We start from the raw sequence: 13,045 nt of genomic DNA on the forward strand, positions 1-13,045 counted from the left end.
TGGCTGACCATCGACCACTGCTCATCCCCCGGCGCTCAGGTGGTGATCTGACCGTGCCATCCTCTACAAGATGGGGAGGGCCACGAGCGTAGCTCCAATCCTGTAGCACCAGGTGAAGGACTTCCTCAGAAATTTTTCAAAAATAAATTTTAATCATAATTAAAAATATACACAAAAAAAGACCATGCAAAACTCTTAATACATTCTTGGTGTCTTTACATTCAATATTGTCAAAGTCATAGAGTCAGAGATCTCTGAAACAGCCCCTTTGTCACTTACCCACGCCGACCAAGGTGCTCCATCTACACTCGGCCCACCTGCCCGCGTTTGGCCAATATCCCTTTAAACCTTTCCTAGCCATGTACCTGTTCCATTAGTTTGATTGAAAGATACAGTATGGAAACAGGCCGTTCAGCCCATTGAGTCTACGCAGACCACCGATCATGCATTAACACTGGTTCTATGTTATCTCACTTTCTCTTCCATTCCCTGCACACTTAGGGCAATTTACAGAGGTGAACTGACCTACAAACCTGCACATCTTTGAGACGTGGGAGGAAACCAGAGCTCCAGGAGGAAACCCACGTGGTCACAGGGATAACGTGCCAACTCCACACAGACAGCACCCAAGGTCAGGATCAATTCTGGGTCTCTGGCGATGTGAGGCAACAACTCTACCAGCCGTGCCACTGTGCCACCCTAGTGTAACCACCTGTCTGTTTATTTACTTATAGGACCATTTGCACCCATATGGCCCCATGGTGGTGATACCTCTTCCCTTGTGCGATGGGTTCCCACTAGACTCGCCTGCTGTGTCGAAAGTCTAAATCTCAAGCCCTCCGGTCCCGGCAATATCCTTGTGAATCTTTTCTGCACCTGCTCTGCTAAGAGTGATGGTGGAGGCAGATACAATAGTGGCTTTTGGATAGGCACATGAAAGTGCAGGTTTATGAATAGGCCAGAGAGATCAGTTTAGCAATTGCATCATGTTTGGCATAATCATGGTGGGCCAAGGGAACCGTTTCTCTGCTGTAATGTTCTAGATTTTATGTACATATCGCTGGAACAGGAGAGCACAAGGTCAGGCCCTTTGGCCCATGATGCTGACCATGCTGTCAATCTAAAGTAACCACATCTGCCTGGACATGATCTGTATCTCTCAATCCCCTTCCTGTTTATGTGTCTGTCTAACTAAGTGCCTCTCAAACATTGTTTCATTTCTGCTTCCACAACCTCCCCTGGCACTGCGTTTCAGCCACCCACCATTACACTGCTCCAATTTTGGTGTTGTCAGCGAGCTTACTTACCAACCCATCTACATTTACATCTAGCTCACAACATCGATCGCCCTTCATCAATTTCCTTTGTGACCTCCTCGAAAAACTTAATCAAGTTAGCGAGATACAACATGCCGTGTGCAAAGCCTTGCTGGCTCTCCCTAATTAACCCCTTTTGCTTCCAAATGGGAGTAAATCCTATCACGAAGAATTCTCTCCAATAGTTTCCCAACCACTGATGTGAGGCACTATACTTCCCTGGATTCTCTCTACTTCCCTTCTTAAACAAAGGAACAACATTGGGCACTCTCCAATCCTCCGGGACTTCACCTGTGGCTTGAGAAGAAACAAAGATCCTCATCAAGGCGCCTGCAATCTCCTCTCTTGCCTCCCGCAATAACATGGGATAGATCCCGTCAGACCCTGGGGACTTATCCACTTTAATGTTCATCAAGAGCCTCAGCAGCATCTCCTTCTCGAACTCAAACTGCTGTAACATATTTGTATTCTACACATCTCCGTATCCTCCTGCACTCCAAGGAATAGAATCCTAGCCTGCTCAACCTCTCCCTGTAGATCAGGCCCTTGAGTCCTGACGACATTTTCGTAAAACTTCTTCACACTCCTCCCAGCTTAACAACATCTTTCCAACAACATGATGACGAAAACGGAACCTATTATTCTAAATGTGGCCTCACCAACATCTAGTAGAACTGTAGCATATCCCAACTTCTACGCGCAGTACCCTGACTGATGAAGGCCAATATGCTGAAAGTCTTCTTGACCACCCTATCTATCTGTGATGCTACTTCCAAGGATCTATGCATCTGTACTCCTAGATTTCTCAGCTCGACATTTCATCACAGGGCCCTGCCATTAACTGTGAAGTTCTTGTCATGGTTTGACGTCCCAAAATGTAACACCTCGAACTTTTCTCGATAAAAGTCTGTTAACCATTCCTCAGCCCACATGCCCAACTGGTCATGAACCTGCTGTAATATTTGATAATCATCTTTGCCATGTATGATACTCACCACTTTGGTGTCATCTGCAAACTAATTAATCATGCCTTTAACTTCAACAATGGGCTCAGCACCGATCCCTGAGCTACACCACAGGCTTTCAGTTCAAAAAACAACCTTCCACCATCACCCTCTGCTTCCTTCCATGCGGCCAATTCTCGATCTAGTCAGCTAGAGATCCCATGCGATCTAATCTTCCAGAGCAGTCTACTGTGCAGAACCTTATCATTTGCCTTGCTGGTCCATATAGACAATGCCTATGGCATTGGCCTCATCAACATCTTTTAGTGATCACCCTCTGCGTGAAAAAGCTGACCCTCAGGTTTCAAGCAAATCTTTCCCCTCTTACAATCCTATGACCTCTAGTTCTTGATTCCCCTATTCTGGGCAAAAACTATGCTTTCACCCTATCTGATCCATGATTTGATACATCTCTATAAGATCACCCCAAAGCCCCCTGTGCTCCAAGAAAAAAAGTCCTCACCTGCCAAACCTCTCCCTATAGCTCAGGTCCTCAAGTCCTGTCAACACCCTCGTAAATCTTGGAAGAACTCAGTGGGTCAGGCAGCATCTCTGGAGGACATGGATAGGCAACGATTCAAGGTGGGCCATACTGTAGACTTTTTTTCTGAATCTGAAGAAGAGTCCTGACCTGAAATGTTGCCTCTAGATGTCCTACAGAAATGCTGCCCTATGCACTGAATTTCTCCAGTACCTGCAGTTCCTTGAATCTCCTTGTAAATGTTCTCTGCACACTTTCCATCTTAACAACATCCCTACTATAGCAAAGTGACCAAAACTGAACATGATACTCCAAATGTGGCCTCACCATCGTCTTGTACAACTGTAACATATATAACATATAACATATAACAACTACAGCATGGAAACAGGCCTGTCCGGCCCTACCAGTCCACGCCGACCATTCTCCCTGACCTAGTCTCATCAACCTGCACTCAGACCATAACCCTCCAATCCCCTCCTATCCATATACCTATCCAATTTACTCTTAAATAATAAAATCGAGCCAGCCGCCACCACTTCCACCGGAAGCCCATTCCATACAGCCACAACCCTCTGAGTAAAGAAGTTCCCCCTCATGTTACCCCTAAACCTTTGTCCCTCAATTCTGAAGCTATGTCCCCTTGATGGAATCTTCCCCACTCTCAAAGGGAAAAGCCTACCCACGTCAACTCTGTCCGTCCCTCTCAAAATTTTAAAAACCTCTATCAAGTCCCCCCTCAACCTTCTACGCTCCAAAGAATAAAGACCCAACCTATTCAACCTCTCTCTGTAGCCTAAGTGCTGAAACCCAGGCAACATTCTAGTAAATCTCCTCTGTACCCTCTCCATTTTGTCGACATCCTTCCTATAATTTGGCGACCAGAACTGCACACCATACTCCAGATTCGGCCTCACCAATGCCCTGTACAATTTCAACATTACATCCCAACTTCTATACTCGATGCTCTGATTTATAAAGGCAAGCATACCAAACGCCTTCTTCACCACCCTATCCACATGAGATTCCACCTTCAGGGAACAATGCACAGTTATTCCCAGATCCCTCTGTTCCACTGCATTCCTCAATTCCCTACCATTTACCCTGTACGTCCTATTTTGATTTGTCCTACCAAAATGCAGCACCTCACACTTATCAGCATTAAACTCCATCTGCCATCTTTCAGCCCACCCTTCCAAAAGTCCCAAGTCTCTCTGTAGACTTTGAAAATCTACCTCACTATCAACTACTCCACCTATCTTCGTATCATCTGCATATTTACTAATCCAATTTGCCACACCATCATCCAGATCATTAATGTAAATGACAAACAACAGTGGACCCAACACAGATCCTTGGGGCACTCCACTAGACACTGGCCTCCAACCTGACATACAATTGTCAACCGTTACCCTCTGGTATCTCCCATTCAGCCATTGTTGAATCCATCTTGCAACCTCACTATTAATACCCAACGATTTAACCTTCTTAATCAACCTTCCATGTGGAACCTTGTCAAATGCCTTACTGAAATCCATATAGACAACATCCACAGCCTTGCCCTTATCAATTTCCCTGGTAACCTCTTCAAAAAATTCAAGAAGATTAGTCAAACATGACCTTCCAGGCACAAATCCATGTTGACTGTTTCTAATCAGGCCTTGATTATCCAAATAATTATATATATTGTCCCTAAGTATCTTTTCCATTAATTTTCCCACCACAGACGTCAAACTAATAGGTCTATAATTGCTAGGTTTACTTTTAGAACCTTTTTTAAACAAAGGCACAACATGCGCAATGCGCCAATCTTCCGGCACCATCCCTGTTTCTAATGACGTTTGAAATATTTCCGTCATAGCCCCTGCTATTTCTGCACTAACTTCCCTCAATGTCCTAGGGAATATCCTATCAGGACCTGGAGGCTTATCCACTTTTATATTCTTCAAAAGTGTCCGTACCTCCTCTTCTTTAATCCTCCTAATTTCCATCACTACTCTACTTGTTTCGCTTACCTCACATAATTCAATATCCTTCTCCACGGTAAATACCGAAGAAAAGAAATTGTTTAATATCTCCCCCATTTCTTCCGGCTCAGCACATAGCTGTCCACTCTGACTCTCTAATGGACCAATTTTATCCCTCACTATCCTTTTGCTATTGACATATCTGTAGAACCCCTTGGGGTTTACTTTTACATTACTTGCCAAAGCAGCCTCATATCTTTTTTTCGCTTTTCTAATTTCCTTTTTAAGATTCCTTTTACATTCTTTATATTCCTCAAAAACCTCATTTACTCCCTGCCGCTTATATTTATTGTATATCTCCCTCTTTTTCCGAACCAAGTGTCCAATTTCCCTGGAAAACCACGGCTCTTTCAAATTATTATTCTTTCCTTTCCACCGAACAGGGACATAAAGACTCTGTACTCTCAAAATTTCACCTTTAAATATTCTCCATTTCTCTATTATATCCTTTTCATAAAACAACAATTTCCATTTCACTCCTTTTAAATCCTTTCTCATCTCCTCAAAATTAGCCTTTCTCCAATCCAAAATCTCAACCCTTGGTCCAGATTTGACCTTCTCCATAATTATATTGAAACTAATGGCATTATGATCACTAGACCCAAAGTGCTCCTCAACACATACCTCCGTCACCTGACCCATCTCATTTCCTAACAGGAGGTCCAACACTGCCCCTTCTCTGGTAGGCACCTCTACGTATTGCTGCAAAAAACTATCCTGCACACATTTTACAAACTCCAAACCATCCAGCCCTTTAACAGAATGTGATTCCCAGTCTATATACGGAAAATTGAAATCACCCACAATCACCACTCTGTGCTTACTACTAATATCTGCTATCTCCTTACATATTTGCTCTTCCAATTCTCGTTCCCTATTTGGCGGTCTATAATACACCCCTATAAGTGTTGCTAAACCTTTCTCATTTCTGAGTTCCACCCAAACAGCCTCCTTAATCGAGCCTTCTAGTCTGTCCTGCCAAAGCACTGCTGTGATATCCTCCCTGACAAGCAATGCAACACCCCCACCTCTTGCCCCTCCGATTCTATCACATCTGAAACAATGAAATCCTGGAATATTTAATTGCCAATCGCAACCCTCCTGCAACCATGTTTCACTGATCGCCACAACATCATACTTCCAGATGTCAATCCAGGCTCTAAGCTCATCCACCTTTCTTACAATGCTCCTAGCATTAAAATATACACATTTAAGGAACCCATTTCTTTTCCCTTCTTTCTCTCCTACATATTGGGTCTGAGTGTTTCCCTTTTCTGCCTCCTGCCTCACACACTGCCTATTAGCTATCTGTGTTTGAGTCCCTCCCCCCAACCGTACTAGTTTAAAGTCTCCGCAGTTATTTTAGCAAATCTCCCCGCCAGGATATTGGTTCCCCTCGGGTTCAGATGCAACCCGTCCTTTTTGTACAGGTCATACTTCCCCCAGAAGAGGTCCCAATGATCCAGAAACTTGAAACCCTGCTCCCTGCACCAGTTCCTCAGCCACGTATTTATCCTCCACCTCACTCCATTCCTATTCTCACTATCGCGTGGCACAGGCAGTAAGCCTGAGATTATTACTTTGGAAGTCTTTTTTTTTAACTCTCTTCCTAGCCCCCTGAATTCTCCTTTCAGGACCTCTTCCCTTATCCTACCTATATTGTTGGTACCTATATGTACCACGACCTCTGGCTCCTCTCCCCTTTCAGGATATCCTGGACACGCTCAGACACATCCCGGACACTGGCACCAGGGAGGCAAACCACCATCCGGGTCTCCCGACTGCATCCACAGCAACGCCTATCTGACCCCCTCACTATAGAGTCCCCTATTACTACTGCTCTCCTCTTCCTTTCCCTACCCTTCTGAGCAACAGGGCCGGACTCCTTGCCAGAGGCCCGGGCACCGTCGTTGCCCCCAGGTAGGCTGTCCCCCCCAACAGTACTTAAACAGGAGTACTTATTTCCAAGGGGTACAGCCACCGAGGTACTCCCTAGTCCCTGCCTCTGTTCCTTGCCCCCCCTAACAGTGACCCACTTGTCTACCTCCCGTGGTCTAGGAGTGACCACCTCCCTGTAACTCCTATCTATAACCTCCTCACTCTCCCTGATCAGACGGAGGTCATCAATCTGCCGCTCCAGGTTCCTAATACGGTCCCTTAGGAGCCCCATCTCGTCACACCTGGCGCAGATGTGGATGTCTGGAAGACTATCAGACTCCCAGATTCCCCACATCTGACACCCAGAACAAAAAACTGCCCTGGCAGTCATACTCTCCAAACAAAGCCCCGCGCTCGGTTACTAAACCTACCGCCCGGCCGCTACTCCAACCGCTCCAACCGCCCACCCAAAAGAACTGAGTGATCTCCTGGGAGAGGCGAAAAACCGGATAAAAAACCCAGGCCAATTTGGGAAAAAATCCGGGAAATTCCTCTCCAACCCCAAGCTAGGCGATCGAAACTGGTCCGGGAGATCACACAGGTCTTACTCCTTACTATCGCCACACAATCCCCACACAATACTTCCCAAGCAACACAGCTTGGTGCTGCTTGCTGCTGCTGCTGCTACTGTTATATTCAGTACCCTGACTGATGAAGACCAGCATGTCAAAATCCTTCTTCACCAACCTATGACCCTGCTCATCCCCCGCCAAGTTCTGTGTCAAGTCCCCCATGTTTACAGTGTTTTGAGGGTCACCACTGACCCGAATCTCAGAGCAGCCACACAAATCTCCTGGGCACAAGAGCTCAGGATCCTGTAGTGAGTAACAACACACTCCCTCCCCGCCCGCACCCCCCCCTTCCCCTGCCCCTCCCCCAAGGCCCTTCCACTATCTGCAAGGCACAAGTCAGGAGTGTGATGAAACACTCTCTACTTGCGTGGATGAGTGCAGTGAGAAACACCACTTTGGAGCTCAACACCATCCCGAGCAAAGCAGCCGCTCAATCGTCACCCCGTTCACCACCCCACACACATCCTCACTCCACCACTAGCACACAGTAGCTGCAGTGTGCACTGTCTACACAATGCACCACAGTTACTCGCCCACGTTACTCCCACAGCACCTCCCCAACCCACCACCTCTCCCGCCGTAGAGGGCAAGTGTGGGGGACACAACTGCCTTTGGGTTCCCCTCCAGGTCATGCATTGTCCTGCCCTGGAAATATAATCCCTGAAGTATCTTTATTGTCACTGGGTCTAAACCCTGTAACTCTGGCACCTTCACCAGGAGGACTGAATGGTTTAAGCTCACCCCCAACATCAAGGGACATTTAGGAATGGGCAATAAATTCTTGCCATGATGAGTATGCTCACTACCCAAATAACAGACTAAATGGAAAATAAGCATGACTTTAAAGATACAACTTTGTAAATGGTAGTGCAATGATTTAAGAGATCATGTACTAGGCACACAGATCCATCTAGCAATTAGTAAGGTCTTTAGTTGAAGCCGATTGGAGTACTAATGTCAGCAAGTCCTTTTGCAAAAATAGATTCAAGACTGGATGTGATGAAGGCGATACAGGTGTCAGAAGGGGGGAAGTCAGGTTTGACTGGATCAATCCCTGGGTGGATGCTCAGGCAATGATTCAGGTTGGGATGAATCTGTTTCAACCAGATAGAGGATAAAAACTAACAAGGTAAAGTAAAATCTTGTGCCACTCACATGTTAGACGCTTGGCCAAGGTAGTCATCACCTCTGGTTTCCGAAGGTTGGACCTTATTTGGACTAAGATGTCCATGTTCTCCGCCACCAGTTTCTGTTCAAACAATACGACATACACTGTGAATCAAGAGGCTGCCGTGAGTGCTAGACTCAGCCTGGTCCATCACAGGCACAGCCCTCCCCTCCATCAAAGCTTCTACATGAGGTGCTGTCTTCAGAAGACAGAAACTATGACATCAGAGACCCCCACCATCTGGTCCATGCCCTATTCCCGCTGCCACCGTCGGGCAGGAACCACCAGCTTCATAACAGCTACTATCCTCCAACTATCAGATCTGCACAACACTAACCACAATCCAACCTCGGCAGCAGAACACTACGGACACCTCTTGCACCACCATGGACTTGTATTGGAATGTTGTGTTTTTGCTTAAGATCTTGTTTTGTTTTGTTTTAAGTCTTTTTTGTTTATATTTGTATTTTATATATTTTTTAAAAATTTATATTTATATTTATAATTTATATTTTGTGTGTTATCTGAGTGCATGTGCCTGTGGTAGAACACAGAACAGCACAGCACAGGAACAGGTCCTTATGCCCAAAATGTCTGTGCTGAAGAGGATCCAACGTTAAACTAATTTCCTCTGTCTGCACATGTTCCATATCTCTCCATAACTGAGTAAGAAGGAATTGCAGATGCTGATTTACACCAAGAATAGACACAAAAAGCTGGAGTAACTCAGTGGGTCAGACAGCATCTCTGGAGAAAAGGAGTAGGTGACGTTTCGGATCTTGACAGAAATGCTGCCTGACCTGTCGAATTCCTCCAGGTTTTAGTGTCTATCTTCGGTTTAAACCAGCATCTGCGGCTCCAGCACTTTGTGTCTACCTTCCATCAACTGCTTGTCCATGTACCTATCTGAATGTCTCTTAAACACCACCATTGTATCGGCCTCCACCACCACTCTTGGGATCACATTCCAGGCACTCACCACCCTCTGTGTAAAAACTTTACCCCTCTAACATCAAAGCTGTGCCTTCTAGTCATTGATGCTTCCTTGTAATCACCCACTCATGTTCCATCCTGCTCTCTTTATATTTCTCAAAGGCCCTGACTCATTTGATCTTTCTAAACCTTGCATAGGCTTTCTTATTCTTTTCAACTAAAGTTACAACCTCTTTGGTCATTCCCTTACTTTGCCATCCATACACCTGCTCCTAAATGGCACATATCAGTTCTGAACTTCAATCAGCTGGACTTTAAACAACTCCCACATGTCAGATGTAGACTTACCCAATAACAGTACTCACAATTTACTCTCCTGAGCAATATCGCTACCTAATAACATTGCTACCTGCCACACCCCAATCCAAGCCTTTGTCACTGAGCAAGTCCCAGTCAATATTGGGGAAGTTAAAGTCAGTCCCTGTCGCTTTGGCATCTTTCCGTAATCTGTCTACACATCTATTCCTCTATCTCCTGCTAGCTATTGGGGGGAGGGGGGTGGGGTCTTTAGTGCAATCCCTTTAGGCTACTTGCACCTTTCTTATTAGATAGCAAATGCGGGAGTAACTCAGTGGGACAGATAGCATCTCTGGAGAGAAGGAATGGTTGATGTTTTGGGTCGAGACCCTTTATATCCAGCTGAATATCTTGCCAGCCATCCTTACAGTCTACGACCCCTGTAATCTTGGTGTTATCTGCAAACTTACCAACTAACCCATTCAAATTATTCATATATTTATCATAAACAGCAGGAGTCACAGCACAGATCCCTGTGGAACTCCACTGGTCACAGACCTCCAGCATGAATATTGTCCTTCCACCACAACCACTGTCTTCTATCAGTAATCCAGTTCTGAATCCATGCAACCAACTCACTATCAATCCCCTTCATCTTAATCTTCTTGACCAGCCTACCTGGACTCTCTTCGCAGTACCTTCTGTACTTTAATTTGTCTTGGATGTATATATAGATGTAGTATTATCTGATCTGATTAGATAGCATGCAAAACAAAGCCATTCACTGTACATTGGTACATGTGACAAAAATAAACCTAATCATAAACCTCTACGCCTGCAATTTCCTAGCTTGTATGATCTTATCCATGCTGAAAGCAGAAGTAGTCATTCACTATCTGCCCACCCCTATCTCCTGTGGCTTGCAGTGGGAAGGCAGCACTGTGGGGAGGGAGGTTGTCACCATGTGCACTGCGAACCTTCAGCTGTTGTACAAAGGGGGCGAGGAGGAACTTCTTTATTCAGAGCGTAGTTAGTCACGTCACTAGATATTTTTATGGCAGAGATAGACCAATTCTTGATTTGATCGGGTGTCAAGGGTTAAGGGGAGAAAATGGGATTAGGAGGAAGCAATCAGCCATGATTGAACAGCGGGGTAGACTCAATGGGCCGAATGGCCTAATTCTACTCCTGTAACGTGAACTTGTGAGCTTGGTCATTGTTGGGGGAAGGAGGCCGTCATCATGGACGCTGCGTACCTTTAGCTCGGTCTAAGATCATAATTGATGTGCAGAATTCAGCCAATCAAGTCTACTCTGGCATTACAATCATGGCTGATCTTTCTCTTCCTCCGAACCCCAGTCTCCTGCCTTCTCCCCATAGCCCCTGACACCAGTATTAATCAAGAATCTATCTATCTCTGCCTTAAAAATATCCATTGATGGCCTCCATAGCTTTCTGTGGTAAAGAATTCCACAGATTCACTACCCTCTGACTAAAGAAATCCTAAAGGAACGTTCTTTAATTCTGAGGATAAGACTTATTTTCCTAGCCTCTCGCATTATTGGAAACATCCTCTCCACATCTACTCTATCCAAGCCTTTCATGATTTGGTAAATTTCAATGAGGTTCCCCCTCATTTTTTGTAAACTCCAGCGAGTACAGGCCCAGTGGCGTCAAACGCTGATCATATGTTAACACACTCTTTTCTGGAATCATTCGTGTAAACCTCTTCTGGATGTACTCTAGAGCCAGCACATCCTTTCTCAGATATGGTGCCCAAATTTTTTCACAATGCTCCAAATGTGGCCTGACCAACTCCTTATAGGGCCTCAGCATTACATCCCTGTTTTTGTATCCGAAACCTCTTGAAATAAATAGTAGCATTGAGTTTGCCTGCTTTACTACTGATTCGACTTCCAAGTTAACTTTTTGGGAATCCTGCAGCAGCACTCCCAAATACATTTGGACCTCCGATTTCTGGATTCTCTCCCCAATTAGGAAATAGTCTACGCCTTTATTCCTGCTACCAAAATGCATGACTCCACACTTTGCAACGCTATATTCCATCTGTCACTTCTCCGCCCACTCTCCCAACCGGTCCAAGTCCTTCTGCATCTGCAGAGTCCCTGGTTTCTCTATAATTGCCCCTCCACCTATTTTCGTGTCATCCACAAACATGGCCACAAAGCCTTCAATCCCGTCACCCACATCATTAATATAGAAGGTGAAGAGTAGCGGCCCCATCATTGTGGGGAGGGAGACCATCACCACAGACACAGCTCACCTTCAGCTCGGCCACCTGTGACGTGACGTGCCACATCAGATGTTCACTCAGCTGTTTCATTCCATATGGACCGATCAGTTCCGCCAACGCTTGCATCTCTAACAAGGGACAACAATTGAAATCAAGAGCAAATATTTCAATGGAATAACAGAAATAATCCTTCAATGACCAAATGAACCCAGTGAGGTTGAATTGGTCAACCGAGTTGTCCCAGTTCAGTGCAAATTTCAGTCGCTACATCTAAGCAGCAAGACCTGCCCCATGGGGTGGTTTGGGTGGGGAGGGGTGAATGAACCAATGAGTGCAGAGGGAGCAGTCTCTGCAGAAGGCGGAAAGTGGTGGAGATGGGAAGATGTGATTAGTGTTGGGATCCCGTTGGTGGTGACGGAAATGACAGAGGATGCAGAGGCTGGGAACTGTGTAAGGTGAGGATTAGGGGAACTCTAACCTTGTGCCATCGTAGGGGGGGGGGGGAGCAAGAGCAGGACTACAAGACATAAAAGGAGACATGGGTGAGTGATCATCTATAACTGAAGGTGGGTGGGGGGGGGGAACCATGTTTACTAAAGTAAGAGGAAATCTCGGATGTCCGAGAATGGACACTCTTATCTTGGGAGCAGATGCAGCGGAGACGGAGGGTCGGGAATAGTGTCTTTGCGAAAAGGAGAGTGGGAGGAAGTGTAGTCTGGATAACTGGGAATCAGTAGGTTTAAAGTAGACATCACATCGGGAACATCAGGTGCAGTAGATGAGGTTAGAGGAGGTGATGGAGACAGAGAGATCAAGAAAGGGCAAGGAGGTGTCAGAGATTGTCCAGGTGAATTAGAGTGCAGGGTGGAAGTTCGCTATCCCAATCTGAGCTGTAATGAATCTGGGCCCCACATGAAAGCCAGATTCAGGGTACATGGCAAAATCACAATTCCCTCCCACAATGTTTAAAGACTTTCAATGGGTGCATGCATCTTAAAGAATACCTCTAATGAAAAACAACTGAAAAGTTTAATTAACCATGGTTATCTTTGTTG

The 13,045-nt window shown here is 45.5% G+C and overlaps 1 protein-coding gene across 2 annotated transcripts in view; it reads right to left on the reverse strand.

Moving 5' to 3' along the window:
- LOC144611856 (nck-associated protein 1-like) overlaps positions 1–13,045 on the reverse strand; it is a 136,816-nt gene that overhangs the window by 32,381 nt on the left and 91,390 nt on the right. For both annotated transcript variants that reach the window (XM_078431163.1, XM_078431161.1), the window contains exons 23-24: positions 12,021–12,118; positions 8,494–8,587 (exon numbers count right to left, since the gene is read on the reverse strand). In XM_078431163.1, coding sequence (XP_078287289.1) covers positions 8,494–8,587; positions 12,021–12,118 — 192 coding nt within the window. The remainder of the gene's footprint in view (positions 1–8,493; positions 8,588–12,020; positions 12,119–13,045) is intronic.

The sequence above is a fragment of the Rhinoraja longicauda genome, chromosome 41, assembly GCF_053455715.1.
Source record: "Rhinoraja longicauda isolate Sanriku21f chromosome 41, sRhiLon1.1, whole genome shotgun sequence".
NCBI classification, from domain to species: domain Eukaryota; kingdom Metazoa; phylum Chordata; class Chondrichthyes; order Rajiformes; family Arhynchobatidae; genus Rhinoraja; species Rhinoraja longicauda.